Source organism: Brienomyrus brachyistius, unplaced genomic scaffold (assembly GCF_023856365.1).
Source record: "Brienomyrus brachyistius isolate T26 unplaced genomic scaffold, BBRACH_0.4 scaffold32, whole genome shotgun sequence".
NCBI classification, from domain to species: Eukaryota; Metazoa; Chordata; class Actinopteri; order Osteoglossiformes; family Mormyridae; genus Brienomyrus; species Brienomyrus brachyistius.
In genome coordinates, this window is record NW_026042307.1 from 3,390,645 (window position 1) to 3,403,625 (window position 12,981).

General features: G+C 43.1%; 1 protein-coding gene across 2 annotated transcripts in view; it reads left to right on the forward strand.

Annotated features, from left to right (window-relative positions):
- manba (mannosidase, beta A, lysosomal) overlaps window positions 1–12,981 on the forward strand; it is a 16,887-nt gene continuing 3,906 nt past the window's right edge. Inside the window, exons 1-12 of one of the 2 annotated variants that reach the window (XM_048997158.1) lie at window positions 1–382; window positions 1,978–2,072; window positions 2,891–2,996; window positions 3,070–3,243; window positions 4,295–4,418; window positions 4,887–5,056; window positions 6,273–6,383; window positions 7,765–7,844; window positions 8,047–8,164; window positions 9,925–10,011; window positions 11,264–11,431; window positions 11,672–11,890. In XM_048997158.1, coding sequence (XP_048853115.1) covers window positions 179–382; window positions 1,978–2,072; window positions 2,891–2,996; window positions 3,070–3,243; window positions 4,295–4,418; window positions 4,887–5,056; window positions 6,273–6,383; window positions 7,765–7,844; window positions 8,047–8,164; window positions 9,925–10,011; window positions 11,264–11,431; window positions 11,672–11,890 — 1,656 coding nt within the window. In that variant the 5' untranslated portion in view covers window positions 1–178. Of the gene's footprint in view, window positions 383–1,977; window positions 2,073–2,890; window positions 2,997–3,069; window positions 3,244–4,294; window positions 4,419–4,886; window positions 5,057–6,272; window positions 6,384–7,692; window positions 7,845–8,046; window positions 8,165–9,924; window positions 10,012–11,263; window positions 11,432–11,671; window positions 11,891–12,981 lie in introns of both variants that reach the window. The other variant, XM_048997157.1, reaches the window with a different exon arrangement.

A 12,981-nucleotide genomic window follows, 5' to 3' on the forward strand; every position in this document is an offset into this window, starting at 1 on the left:
GCTGACTCGTCACCTGATGATATGAAGTCGGAAGTAGCGCGAAACAAAACGCCGATTGCAAAAAATATCATGACAGCGTCTTTTAAGTCTGGCTCTGCCTCAGGTGTAACTCTCTGTTCAATGAAGGAAACGTAGTGTAATAGTTCTGGCGGGCCTTCTTTTATTTACTGATCCTGATATGAAGATGATCTGGAAAGTACTGTCGATTTTAGTGTGCGTTTGGAGTTTCTGCATTTCACGTCTACAAGTGGAAACGTACAGGTCCGAGTCTCGTCTCTTGAGTGGCAAATGGGGGCTGCGGAACTCAAACGGGTCCCTGTCACTCGCTGCAGACGTTCCCGGATGCGTGCACTCCGCACTCCTCAAACAGGGACTAATTCAGGTAGGTTAGCTTCCCCCTGGCTATACCGATCCTGCATTCATGGTACCTTGTCTGTCGCTTGTCAGCACCCAAACCCAAAACTTTCCGCCTGGATTGTTTAGACCACCGTGTTATTACTAGTTTTCAGTGCTCGACATATTCAGCCAAATCAAGCACGTTTTCCATCTACTGAAAGTGAGGGCCAAGATTATTATATCATAACATGAAGACATTTAATTGACCTTTATGTGAATATGACTGTTACTCAGGGATTCAAAGATCCTCCCCCCCACAAATTTTCGCTGACATGTTTCCTGTTTACAAATGAAACTAGAGAAATAAAAACTGTAATAAATACAGAATGAAGTCAAACACACTTGAGTTTTATGCCTTTTATTTGTAAAGGATCTTAACGGCTGTCCTTCCCTCAGATCATATATCCAGAATAATGTTTGTTAACCGTGATTAACAATTGTTTGCAAGTACAGGTAACTGGAAACGAAATGATTGTAATAGCATTAAACACGGAATGAAGCGTTTTCTTAAATGAATAGGAGTGTTTTCATATGTTGCATTGAGCTTAATATCCCATTGAGTTTAAATTTCTTTGCTGAATGGGTACATTTGTTTTTTGGTTGTAACTTCGCAGAAAAGTTCTTGTGTTTTTCAGCTTTCCACACTTGGCCTAAATTTAATGACTTTAAGCAGCGCTGCCGGCTGTCATGCATCTGGCGTGACACTCACACTGTCAGACTCACGCAAGCCATCTCACGGCAAATCTATATTTTATTATTTTTATTATTCCTTTATTATTCCATCATAAAGCTACATCAGCTAAATTTGCAAACCCTACAAACTATTTACAAGGTAATAAATTTGTTGCATACATGTAAATGCGTGTGCATGTGTGCACACTTGTCTCTTGTTGAAAATCTCACGCCAGCCAGCTAACCAAAGTTGGCAACCTTGAAAGTCTGATTGTAGGTTTTGGGTTTTATGGTCTTAGATTTCATTTTATCATCACTGAAATGTAAAATGCTGTTGTATACCCAACTGTAAAAATAGGTTACTTTTTAATGCCGTGTACCTAATTTTGAATCGAATTGTCTACCAAGAAACGGTACATGTACAGGCAGTTGCTTAAGTCCTGTCATGTTACCAGTGAAGAAGAATTTGTAGATTTAAATTTATTAAGGATTTTTTTTTCTGGCATTGATGTGATTAAATAAATAGCTATAGGTAATTATAATGCATTTTATCGCGCAAAAGTAATTAGCCAAGATACCACTAATTAGTTGGTTGAGGATACAGTTAAACCAAGCTTGAGAAATTATAATGTTTTGTAGTCTGAATAACTTGGTAACAAACAGAGATGCCTGGTGCAATTACATTAGGATATTCCTGTTACCTTCAAATGCATAATTTATCACAATATATAAAAATGTCCTTTTTACAAAATTAAAAGTATTGGTTGCCTCAAAGTTGCAAATAAAACATGCTGCATTTTGTCATACGTTTCTTTTTTTGTGATTCCTAACCAAATTGTGTATTGATAATGTTATTCAGCCTTTCCATGACACCCACCTCTCGCACGCTGCGCTTTCTCTCTCTCTCAGGACCCCTACTACAGGTTTAACGACTTGGACTACAGGTGGATTTCACTCGATAACTGGACCTATACCACCACTTTTTTTGTGACCCCAGGGACCAGGTAAAGAGCCACTTTCACCTTGCTTCCATAACCACTAAACCAGTGTTAAGTACATTGGTAATTACTTCTAACCACTTACTACACTTGTCAAACACAAGGCCTGAGGGCCAAGTAAAGTGCCACTGCTTCATTTCACGCGGCTGATCGAAGATGATTGTAGGCTATTTCTTATTTTATCTGTATTCTTTAGTTAACACCACATAACTATGGTGATTAACTGCAGGCACTGAGATCAAAAGTTCAATTTACATTATTACCAGATATTGGTAACCACATTCTGATCAATTTTGTGAAATTATTTGTAAGGATTGTGAAGGAAACATCCCCCTTATCTAAAATATCCAAAGTATATTCAACTCATTTCCCCCTCACTCCACCCCAGTCATTAGCCTGTCACACATAGCTATATCAGGCTGAGATGGGATTGGGTCTGTCGTGGCCTGTTAAGTGAGCGTGACTTATACAGACTGTGTCCTTGTGTGCTTTTCATGTGACTTTTGCACGTTCCATGGTGTTCTAATTACTTGGCGCCCGGGTTATCAAATGTCATCAAAAGGACAATAGTGGATATTTAGTTTAAGTGCAACGTATAGAATAACCTCATCTACCATCAGACTTTAGATTTGTTTTATTGGTGCATGAACAAAACCTTTTGAAGAGAGCATTTTGAGTCTGCTATTGGCTCTCCGCCATTGGTTTTGTGCATGTCACAGGCCCGTTATTAAAACAATGTTGTTGTTCTGCCAGTTTTACCAGAGGAAATGATGAATGATTTAGCACCATCTGCCACAGAGATAATTTCTTCTTCTTCATCTCAGGCAAAAGCAGAGGGTTAGTTTGGTGTTTGATGGCGTGGACACGGTGTCCACTATCTCCTTCAATAATGTTATCGTGGGGACAACGGACAACATGTTCCGCAGATATGTAAGTTATGAGGTCACTGGCAGGTCTGCCCTTCCCCAACAGCTCATATAAGACATGAGATATTTCTTTGCAGGACTTTCACGTCAGCACGAGGCTGAGGCAGGGCGCGAACGTGCTAGTGGTTAACCTGGTTTCCGCAGTGGGATACTCGGCACGCCGCAGCCAGGCCCATACCACATACAAAGTGCCCCCCGACTGCCCCCCGCCCGTGCAGAAGGGCGAGTGTCACGTCAACTTCATCCGTAAGGTAAGCCCCGCCATTTTCTCTGAATGAGCTTGCCCAGTCGGAAGCTGAAAAAGCCTGCATCATTAAGGGCTCAGGAAGAATGGAGTCTGGTGAAGGTGCCCTTATGCCTCTTTTCCCTGTGCCAGGAACCCTGTGACTAGGCGTAGCTTTTCCCCAGGGGTCTGCAATGCACAATGATTAATCTAGTCTATATTTATCTATTTCTCTTTTGCGGTTATCACTGTGTAATTCTTTCTGAACTAAATTATGCACCTTTCATCGCTACATGGCATATTTTTACCTCATTTTCTTACTATGTTATACATTATTTTTATTTCCTTTGGCAAGAAATTGTGTTGGGATTTATCTTTGTAATACTTCTTGACAACAGACGGCCTTTTTGCTTACTGGTGCATGCCTGAAATGAGTAGCTTTGAAATGCTTCCTATCCTGTAGTAGGTGAAGATTCACCATCATGTGTCACTAAGAAGCTAAGGATTCAGGGCACATTTTTGAACAGGATTTTTTTTTTTGGTGAAGAAACAACCTGAATGGGTCGCGTCTCAACCTTCATTGCATAAAAAGAAGGAATCGGCGGTGTGAGATGAGACTGTTAATGCAAATGAGTGAGCAGAGCCATCTGCACTGTTAGCCGCAGGCACGCAACGTCCCCACAACGTTGCCGAAACGGTTGCGGGACCGCTCCACGTTTAGAGCCCTCCCTATTTCCCAGGGGAAGGGAGTCACGGTGGATGTGACGGTAATGCTGGCCTACAGGAAAACTGCGTAATTAGTCTGAATTAAAAGCACAGGCAGCGGGTTATTTTTGGACGGTGATCTCCTGGGGCCGCGCTTGGCTAAAGGCAGAGCGCTCCTGACGACTGCACTCCTATTTTTAGCGCCGCTGCTGAGCAAAGATACTGCATTTAGAGTTTCCCCTGCCCTGCATCTTGGACCACTGCTTAAAAAAGGGGGGGAAATTAAATAATTATGCACACAATTGTGTCGTGTACGCTCAGTCAGCTATCAGCCCCATCAGTAGATGTGTACAGTATGTATGCCTCTCTTCCAGGCTCAGAGCTCCTTCAGCTGGGATTGGGGCCCATCTTTTCCCACCCAAGGAATCTGGAGGGATGTTCGGCTAGAGTCTTACGACATCCTGCGGCTGCTCTATCTCTCTGCTACCCCAGCATTTGGTATGCCCCCCCAACCCCCATGGGGACTTGGTCTCTCATCGCTTGTGCAATGTCAACACTTTCAGTTGCGTTTCCCTTCTCTGAAAACGTTTAGTTCTATTTAGTGCCATTGGTTCATTACAGCTGAGATTTGACGTCATGGATGTATTTAACCAGGAACTGGGTTTAACTGGTTCACTCGTCATGGGTTTCAATTTCTCTCTAATTGTTCTAAAGCTGGTTTGTGGCAGTCTTGAGCAGGGCTAGGCAGCCCTAATCCTGGTGTGCTGGTGTCCAGCAAGTTTTCCACCCTACCTGATAGGAACATATCTGGCTGAGATCAGGTTTGGTTCTTTAGAGACCAGGTAGGATGGAAAACCTGCTGGATATCGGCTCTCCATGATCAGCATTACCTACCTCTAGTCTAGCGGAAGACAGGAGGTTTGATATCCTCCTTATTTCCTACTTCTTCTCCTACACACTTTCCAGACTCCAGCTCCTCCCTGTGGAGTGTGGAGGCAGAGCTGGTCTTCGATACCGTAGCAGCTGTGGAGGGATACATGAAGCTGGTCCTTCCTGATTTAGCTACGCAGCAAACCTTCCAGGCATCGCTGCCCCCTGGACAGAGTAGTAACAAATTCATCCTCCATGTAAACAAGGTGGGAGGGGGTCCCTTCATTGGTGTCGATCTGTGCTGTGTGTATGCCTGCTGTTGTTCTCAGACCTGGGGGGCACGAGATGGAAAAATTCCCAATGGCTTCTGAGCTTGACACATTACTCATGCTCAGCCTTTTCCAAATCTAGGGAACAGCCCAGGATGGGGCGCCAACCCATCGCAGGGCGTACTCACACACACATACCATTCACTCACACGTGCACACCTATGGGTAGTTTGACAACTACAGTTAGCCTTGGCATGTTTTTGGAATAGGTGCGGCATGGTGGTGCAGTGGTTAGCACTGTTGCCTCACATCTCTGGAAGTTCGAGTCTCCGCCTGGGTCACGTGTGTGGAGTTTGCATGTTCTCCCCATGTCGTCGTGGGGTTTCCTCCGGGTACTCCGGTTTCCCCCCACAGTCCAAAAACATGCTGAGGCTAATTGGAGTTGCTAAATTGCCCATAGGTGTGCATGTGTGAGTGAATGGTGTGTGAGTGGGCCCTGCGATGGGCTGGCCCCCCATCCTGGGTTGTTCCCTGCCTTGTGCCCATTGCTTCCGGGATGGGCTCCGGACCCCCCGCAACCCAGTAGGATAAGCGGTTTGGAAAATGGATGGATGGATGTTTTTGGAATGTGGGGGAAACCCGAGTACCTGGAGGAAGCCCCACAATGACACAGGAAGAACATGCAAACTCCGCTCATGGAGACATGGCGGACACTTGAACCCTGGTCCGAGAGCTGTGAGGTGACAGTGCTAACAACTGCACCACTGTGCCACCTTCCGAATATAATAAAATGTGCTAAATTTACAACTATAGAAATTATGATGAACAATAAGACAAAAAGTACAAATAACACTACACAACACTGATAGTGGGTGGAAATATGCAAGGGTTGGTGATTAAAGATGTGAGAGAGATGGTGAGTGTGTGCGTTTTGTGCAGTTGCTGATTAAACGTGGCTCCTGAGAGTTCTTACCGCTTGTGGATGAAAACAAATGCAGAAAATCGCACAAGGAGTCAACTAGGCACAAGATCAGCTAGGAATAAGGACACATTACATTTGTGGAGAGTTTGCCCTGGCCTTCCCAGGCTGGCGTCTAGAGTGCCCTGGCTTCTAGAGTTGATGGCTATATTTGTTTCTTAGTTGGCATGTCAGTGATGTTTGGGAGCATCAGCATTATGAATACATTCAAAAGCCTTGTTTTCCCCATTGTAGAGTTCCCCAGTGGACCTCTGGTGGCCCGCCGGATATGGAAAACAGAGCCGATACCAAATGAACGTGCAGATGATGCTGGACGGGGAACTCGTCTTGGACATGGTCACTCAGGTCTGTCTGTCTCTGCCGTTCCCTAACGTTCTCTGATCGTTTTACCTGATGCTTGCAATGTACCAATACAGCACACCTCTTGTAGCGTTAGTGGGTTACAAATAAACCCATTGATACAGATGGATATGTTCAAGAAGGACATTTTGGCTCATTGTCCAGATCAGCTTGGTATAAGCTGATCCCGCAGCTCTGGTTATGAAAGCATTTATCTGCTATTTCCTATCACTATCAGTATGTTAGTTGAATTCCTCTCCAAATCTGTCTTGCTGATAAGCTTACCGATTGGGTAAAAGTGTCATGGTAGAGCAGACTGAATGTGGTGTTATGTTGAAGTTGGCTTGTTGTGGAAGACCCTGCCCCCTCGTACCATCATCCTGGGTGGGGTAGGGTGGGGGACGTATGTTAGCCATTGATGCTCTGCTGTTGCTAGGGCTTTTTCTTTTTAGTGGATCACTTTAACCTGCAAGTAAGAAATACTCAGCTGCATAAACGAATAAAATAACATGACTGCTGTCTAGTGTTTAAGGCAACAAGTATCAAATTTTGCGGTGTTTTCTTGGTTAATTTTTAAACAAAATTTGCATTTTTACTGGTATTTAGATATCTCTGAAATATGTCACACACCACTCTTTTTCATGGTTTATATATATAAAAAAACTAATTACAAAGGTTATTTATATATTTATGCCTGTTTATTAATAGTGCAGGATTAGTAAGCCCTGTAATCAGGCAAGAATCTGCCTTTGCAAATGAACGCCACCCAGAATGAACAAACCTATTTTGACTATAAAGGTGAATTTCCACATTCAGAGTGATGCTCACACCATTTAAAGTGATGTCTTTATTCTAACGGATATCCTGCCACTCAGGCCTAAATTTATGATTTTTCAGAGGAGCAAACCCATCCAAGGAGGATTGTGGGTGCTACAGTTACTTATACCACTGAATTGAATCTCCATAGTTTTAAAAGTCCTTTAGAAAAGGACTGTTTTTGTTTTTGCTATATTTATAACATCCTGGTTCCTTTTTTGTTACTCATTTCTTTATGTCTAATATATGTATATTTACATATATTAAGCTGTGTACAGTTGAGACGGTAGGGTCAGCCAGTCCCTAGAGCAGATGGGCTTCTGGCCTTGCTGAATGACCCAGTAGTGACCTCACTCTGCCAGCCACGGGATCTAAACCAGTGACCTTCCCGTTACAGGCACAGAGTCCTAACCTACAGAGTCACACACTGCCCCAAAACTCAGAAAAACTGTAGTGGGACAAAAATTGTCTTGCTGTGTGCTTGTCTCCACGTCTGTAGGTATATTTTCGAACCGTAGAGCTGATCCAGAAACCAATCCCTGGATCCCCTGGCATGAGCTTCTACTTCCAGATCAACGGGAGGCCAGTCTTCCTCAAAGGCTCCAACTGGATCCCAGCCCACTCATTCCAGGATCAGGTCACGCCTGAAACGTGAGACCTAGCCCTGCCGTGTGTTTCCTGTCCTGGCCTTTTGCTGACCTATTGGCCTAATGTTGGAACACAGTTCTTCTACTGGTTCATCCCATTTAGTTCTGCCAAACTGACATCCCTTTAATTTTCGTGGAGGTTCCCTTGTAGCAGCAATACAGCCTCAAGGTACAACCCTTACAAAGGCGTCCTGTGTCCTTTGCAGGCTGAAGAACCTACTCCAGTCGGCCGTGGATGCCAACATGAACACCCTGAGAGTGTGGGGAGGTGGCGTCTACGAGCAAGACCAATTTTATAGCATCTGCGATGAGCTCGGACTCATGGTAATGCCTGCATATTTTCCTTCGAGGAATCTTGGGTGAATTACAAAGGTTCATACAGAGTCTTGTCCAGTGACATGTCCACCAGCTTTTCCTGAACTAAGATGTATACCGTGCATGATGGATGGATGGATGGATGGATAGATTCATACATAGACACATACAAACAAGTGTTGTCATGATATCAAAATTGCAAACTGTGATAAGATACCAAAAAAAGTACTGAAATTTGATGATGTTTTTCATACTCAGCACAATACATAATGTAACTCAAAGAAATGTATTTTAATGGCAATTTTGTTTGTCATGAAGATTTTGCAACCTTTTGTTTACTCCTGTTACATGTAAAAAAATAACTTTCCATTGTCAGTCAAAGCGTAATATTATGTGTCATAGTAGCCATTGTAATTGCGTTCAGAGATATGAGCAATAAGAAAAGCACTTAATGGTAAATGGTAAATGGACTGCATTTATATAGCGCTTTTCTACTCCTACGAGTACTCAAAGCGCTTTACATTTCATGCCTCACATTCACCCATCCACACACTCATTCACACACCGGTGGCGGAGGCTGCCATGCAAGGTGCCAACCTGCTCACCGGGAGCAATTTGGGGTTCAGTGTCTTGCTCAAGGACACTTTGATGGGGTCAGGAGGACCCAAATAATGAAATTTGTATTATAGTGCATAATAGAACAAACATGCATCACTTTTGTATGCCCTCTTAATCCTGTTTCAAAGCACAAACACTTCTAAGAATTGCATGTCCGTAAAAGTTTGTATCTGAATGATCACCTCTAATCAACATGACCTCATATGCCGATCATAGCTGAACACTGGCCTGATTAATATATGCTGACCGTTGTCTTAATGTCTTATTCCGTGAGAAAAAAAATATGTCACACCTCCTACTTCAGCTGCGTTTGCCCTGTGCAGTGCATGCAGGCCTGCGTATGTTCTGTGTTTTACTGCCTTCATTTGGCACAAAGCCTAAGTGTTTCCAGATGCACTCTATTGATTAGGTGCAGTGGTGAAAGCTCTGATACTTCTGAATTAGTCGTCTTGGTGACACCCGGCATGTGGAACTGCACTCAGGTCTAGGTGTGTACCATGGCTGCCTTATGAAGCCCAGTGGCCAGGCTGTGGAATTCATGCCATGAAAAATGAGTATTCAAAGAGTTTTATTCATGATAGAATTGATGCTTTCGGTATTTTCACTACTTTTGACAACACTGATACAGACACACAAATGCATACATGCCTTGGTAATCCTGAAAGAAATTACAGGTTTGCTCTGTAAAAAGTCATTCTGACTATAGACTAATATCAAACAATCAATGACAAATAGTAACAGTGCAAAGAAAGTTGGGGAAATTATTCAGCCACAATTTTTTACTTGACAGAAGGATTGCTTGTCAAATGTTATAACAAAAGAAAAACGTTTTATCTTTGACAGCCTTTAGTGTCAGTTAGATGCATCTCTAGGGAATCTTGAACACGGTTAGTGTTGACAGTCCAAACTGATGGACATTTTGATGCATTAATGCAGCTGTTAGAGGTCCTTCTTGTCAATACATTTTTATAACATTAATGAAAATCATGATTTGTATTAAGTAAATATTCTTAAATGTTAAGGGAAAGGAAATTTCTGTAGTCTAATTTCTGTATCTTGAACTATATGAATGAACTCTCTCATTGTTGCAATACAGTGGATAGTGCTGCTTGAGAAATGTTATCTTCTGGTCCTGTGCTTCTGCTCTCCAGATCTGGCAGGACTTCATGTTTGCATGTGCGCTGTACCCCACAGAGTCGGACTTCATGGAGACCGTGAGAGAGGAAGTGACTCACCAGGTGAGCTGGATCAAGTGTCAAGGCTCACCAGTGCTTCTCAGCCAGCCACATGATGCAGGGCAGAATTTGTGCAGTTAAGGCCATGGAAAGGGCCACATTCCACATTTTACTTTCAGCTGTGTTGTCCCCCCCCCCCCCCCCCAAAAAAAAAAAAAACTTCATCTGTGCATCTGTTAATTATTCATTTTCATTTTAAGGGATTAGCCAGTCTCTAGAGCAGATGGGCAACTGGCCTTGCTCAAGGGCTCAATAGTGATATCACTCTTTGAACCAGTGACCTTTTCGTCACAGGTAGAGTCCTACTGTAACCTACAGAGTCATACATTGCCCCAAAACTTAAAATTGAACAAAAATGACCTTGCTGGATGTTACAGAGGAGAAATGAGGGCACTGAGTGTCAGGATCCATATTTTCAACATGTGTGAAAGAGTTGTCTGCCATTTGACAATACTAGATCATGAACGATTAAAATGTCTTTACAGAAAGATCGTTTGTATCGTGCTACAGTGCACATTCTATCATTTGCAGTTCTACACACGCATCTAAAGTTCTTTTGTCTGCTCAATCCATTTTGACACACCAAAGTGGTACTAACAAGTAGACAGCACTTTGGATTCTGTCCTCTCTCCCTTTCACTCCCTCACACCCCAGCATGAAATGCACAACATGTAAAACATTCTCAGTGTAATGTAGCTGCATGGACGACGTGGAGTTGGTCCCTAAAAGGAATTCAACATCGGTAATAGTCCTTATTTTAGGTTGTTTTTTTTTTTTTTAAATCTTTTAAAATAGGGAAATTCGTTTGGTTGTGCTGGTTGTAACTTGCAAAATAATCAACAAGAAAAAGGATTGTGATAAAATCGAGGATCATGATCCTGCCTGGAAACAACTGTGATATGAAATTTTAGCCTTATTGCCCATCCTTATGTGTGGACTGAACAGAAGGCAGGTGAGTTCTCTTGAATTTGAAGAGCTGGAGCTTTTGCATTCTGCTTTCCGGCTCAATTATGGATGTTGTTGTCCTTGATGTAGTTACAGTTTCAGCAAAAAGGACCCTGAGATTAACCAGAAGAATTTGTTCAACCACTTGATCATCAAAATGGTGGTTGTTTGATGTTGTATGTAATGACTTAACTTGGACAATACCAACAGATGAAGTCAATAGATGCTTACAGGACATATTCTATCTACGAGTGATGACTTGTTGATTTACTGCATGTTGGTGTCATTATGGGTGTGCTTTGTGTGCCAGCTGAGGAGGTTGAAATCCCACCCCTCCATCATTGTGTGGAGCGGCAATAACGAGAATGAGGCGGCGATCGCCACCAACTGGTTCGGAATACCCCAGTCAGAGCAGCCACGGTACGTGAAGGATTACATCTTCCTCTACGTGGACACCATCCGGAGCATCGTTCTCAGAGTGAGTCATCGACCCTTTCATGTTTTGCTGGGCTCTTGAGTGTTTTATTTGACCTGTCCTTCCACTGAAGCTTCCGGCACTTGCATGCTGTAAATCTTTATTGGCGCATGGCATCGTCGCCACAGGAAACCTCAGGGGGCCTGAGATGGAGCCAGATCTGCCATCACGAGTATGAGTGCGGGTTAGCTGCGAAAATTTCTGGCACTGATCTGCATCTGAAGAAGGCTGTCTTTTTATCAGGAGGATCAGACCCGCCCCTTCCTCACCTCCAGCCCCACCAATGGGGTGGAGTCAGAGAGGGAAGGCTGGGTGGCACAGAATCCATACGACCCCCACTACGGGGACACCCACTATTACAGCTACTTAGTCGACTGCTGGGATTGGAGGAATTTCCCACGGACGCGCTTGGCCTCTGAGTACGGTTTTCAGTCCTGGCCATCTCTGTCCACCCTGATGAAGGTAACTCCCCCCCATACAGGAGTACAATATGGGGACCCTCCGACAGGCCAAAGGTCAGCTGTGCTTCTCAGTTGGTCATATGATGCGGGGCTAAAATTTGCTCTGAATTTTTTACATTTTACCTTATTGCTATCTATTTGCAAAAAAAAAAGTGTGGACTGTACTTGTAGGAGACAGTTGTGCAATGTGGAGTTTGCCAGATGTGTTCCAGATATTGGTAGGTTTAACCCAGCTAATATAAGAATATCTGGGGGTGGCACGGTGGTTAGCACTATACACTTCCTTGTGGGGTTTCCTCTGTGTACTCGGGTCTCCCCCCACAGTCCTAAAACATGCTAAGGTGAATTGGATTTGCCACATTGCCCATAGGTGTGCATCGGTGAGTGACTGGAGTGTGTGAGTGTGCCCTGTGATGGGCTGGTGCCCCATCCTGAGTTCCCTGACTCGAGGAGAGGCTTCAGACCCCTGCAACCCTGAATAGGACAAGTGGTAACAGAAGATGGATGGATGGATGGGATATTAAAGATACTGTCAGCCCACTTAATAATGAACATTCTATAAGCTGTCTTCAGTGTATTTTCTTGGTTTGTTGTAAAATTTTGTAAAGTGACCTTGAGCTCTGGAAAGGCATTATATAAATGACACATTATTATTATTATTATTATTATTATTAATACTACTACTACTTGCAGTGTGATTATCTTCCTGCCTTTAGCAAGCCAGTGTGGGCTGATGCTAGGAAAACTAGTTGCCTGTTTTGACCTTAATGGCAGTTATAAAGTGAAGATATTGTGAAACGTAAATCATAATTTTTTTTTCTTTTTCTACTTCTTGACACGCAAGATGAATTTAAGCAGAGAAATGAGACGTCTGCACCTGTAACATTTTGGGACATTACTTTTTTGTTATGTCAGAAAGGTGACAATTTAGAGTATGTAAATTTGGGTTAAGAATGTCTGGAGTTTTTATACTTAAGCGTTTTTTTTAACGCTGAAAATAATAATGTACGCAATGTCTCAGTGATTGACAGGCCAGTGGGTGTCTTGGGCCATGAATGATTTACTGTATTATATTTTTTAAATAAAACCCCA